Below are 1,581 nucleotides of genomic sequence, written 5' to 3' on the forward strand. Positions count from 1 at the left end.
TAATTAATTTGAACTGAATAAATAAATAAATAAATTTGAACATTTGGTGGATTTGTATTTTTAGCCAGCACACAGCTTTGCTACATACTCTCAATAGCCAGGTAGATCTTGCGTTCTCCCTCTTTGGGCTCTTTTCCAGGAGGGAAATATGTCCCCCTGATGGTGATGGCAGCTTCAGAGTATTCACCAATCCTCTGCAAAGCCTCCTTAGATGTCACCTTCCACCTGGCAGTCTGTCAACGTAAAAAAAATAAAAATWAAAATCTTAGGGAAAGGCTTTTAATAAATCTACAACAAACACTTTAACACAAAAAAGAAACTAGTGAGCTGCTGACCTGAGGGAAGTCGTTGATCTCCAGCTCCTCTTCGTATCTCCTGACGGTCTCGGCCTGTTCAGCCGCCTGCCGCTCCTCCTCCAGCTTCTCCACGGGCGTGTAGTTCAGTTTGGCGTTGATCTTCTCTGCCAGCTGCTCTGCGATGGTCTTGGCTGACACGGACGGCGTCACGATGGGCCCGCCGCGCAGTATGGCGTTGGTGGCTTGTTGCATCACGTCCTGCACGAAAACAGAAAGAAATGAGTGTCAGAAGACGGATAAAATATTGTTACTCACGGTTTGCCAACATCAACCTCAGATGTCTGACGTACCTGAGCCTCAGCGCCCAAGTTCTTCTGAGCATTGATCTTGAGAGCCAGCCTTTTGGCCATCTCCAGTTTCTGGATGTTCCCTGCAGACGTCGGCGCCAAGCCCGGAAGCCCTCCAGGTGCAGCTGTTGTAGGAGCAACACCTCCAGCCGCACCAGCAGCTGCTCCAGGAGCAGACAGATCCTTCACCCTCTTCTTAGAATTAAACATGCTTTCAATTTGCTCCTCAATCTGAGGAAAAGGACAACATTTATTGTCATTATTATTATTATTATTATCATTATTATTATTATTTATAATTAGAAAAAAGTAACTCACATCCAGGGCTCCATCCTCATCATCAGAGTCCTGCAATCCAAGTGCAGCTTTCTGCAGCTTCTTCCTCTCGTTGGCCAAAGCATGTTCTGTCTCGTCAAACTTAAAGCCTTTACCTGAGAACCCACTGCTGCTCTTAATGCTCTTACCCTCCTGCACGCACAGAGAAACACAAAATACAGCACAAATAAAACCGACAATTTAGAAAAAACGTACCGGACGTACTTCGTGCAACTGTGAGGGTTCAAAACTGTTTACGTTGCTGAAACTTACCGCTTTTTGCTGGTCCTTGAAGGAGCCCCAAAGCTGCTCCAGTTCTGGAGGGACAGGAGATCCAGACAGCTCCAAAGCCTTGAGGATATCTCCAGCGTAACGGGCCTGATCCTCAGTGATGAAGGTGTAGGCGTAACCCTGAGATAGAAGAAGATTCAACCTCTGTAATATTCCTGCACATACATTAGTAAAACTTAAGGGATCCCAGATTAGTTGTAACATTAGACTTTATTTAATAAACATATACTTTAATTGTAAAATAAAGACAGTAAAAATACTGTAGGCTGTTCAACTAAAATTTAAAAATAAATTATATGGACGGGGCCATTTTATTTCCACACAAAGCATTC

General features: G+C 44.1%; 1 protein-coding gene across 1 annotated transcript in view; it reads right to left on the reverse strand.

The window, feature by feature from the left end:
- The window catches only part of ddx46 (DEAD (Asp-Glu-Ala-Asp) box polypeptide 46), a 16,984-nt gene that overhangs the window by 1,096 nt on the left and 14,307 nt on the right, over positions 1-1,581 (reverse strand). Inside the window, exons 17-21 of the mRNA XM_014018401.1 lie at positions 1,232-1,369; positions 962-1,111; positions 647-874; positions 336-554; positions 89-233 (exon numbers count right to left, since the gene is read on the reverse strand). Of these exons, the coding sequence (XP_013873855.1) occupies positions 89-233; positions 336-554; positions 647-874; positions 962-1,111; positions 1,232-1,369 (880 nt within the window). The remainder of the gene's footprint in view (positions 1-88; positions 234-335; positions 555-646; positions 875-961; positions 1,112-1,231; positions 1,370-1,581) is intronic.

Source organism: Austrofundulus limnaeus, unplaced genomic scaffold (genome assembly GCF_001266775.1).
Source record: "Austrofundulus limnaeus strain Quisiro unplaced genomic scaffold, Austrofundulus_limnaeus-1.0 Scaffold192, whole genome shotgun sequence".
Lineage (NCBI taxonomy): Eukaryota > Metazoa > Chordata > Actinopteri > Cyprinodontiformes > Rivulidae > Austrofundulus > Austrofundulus limnaeus.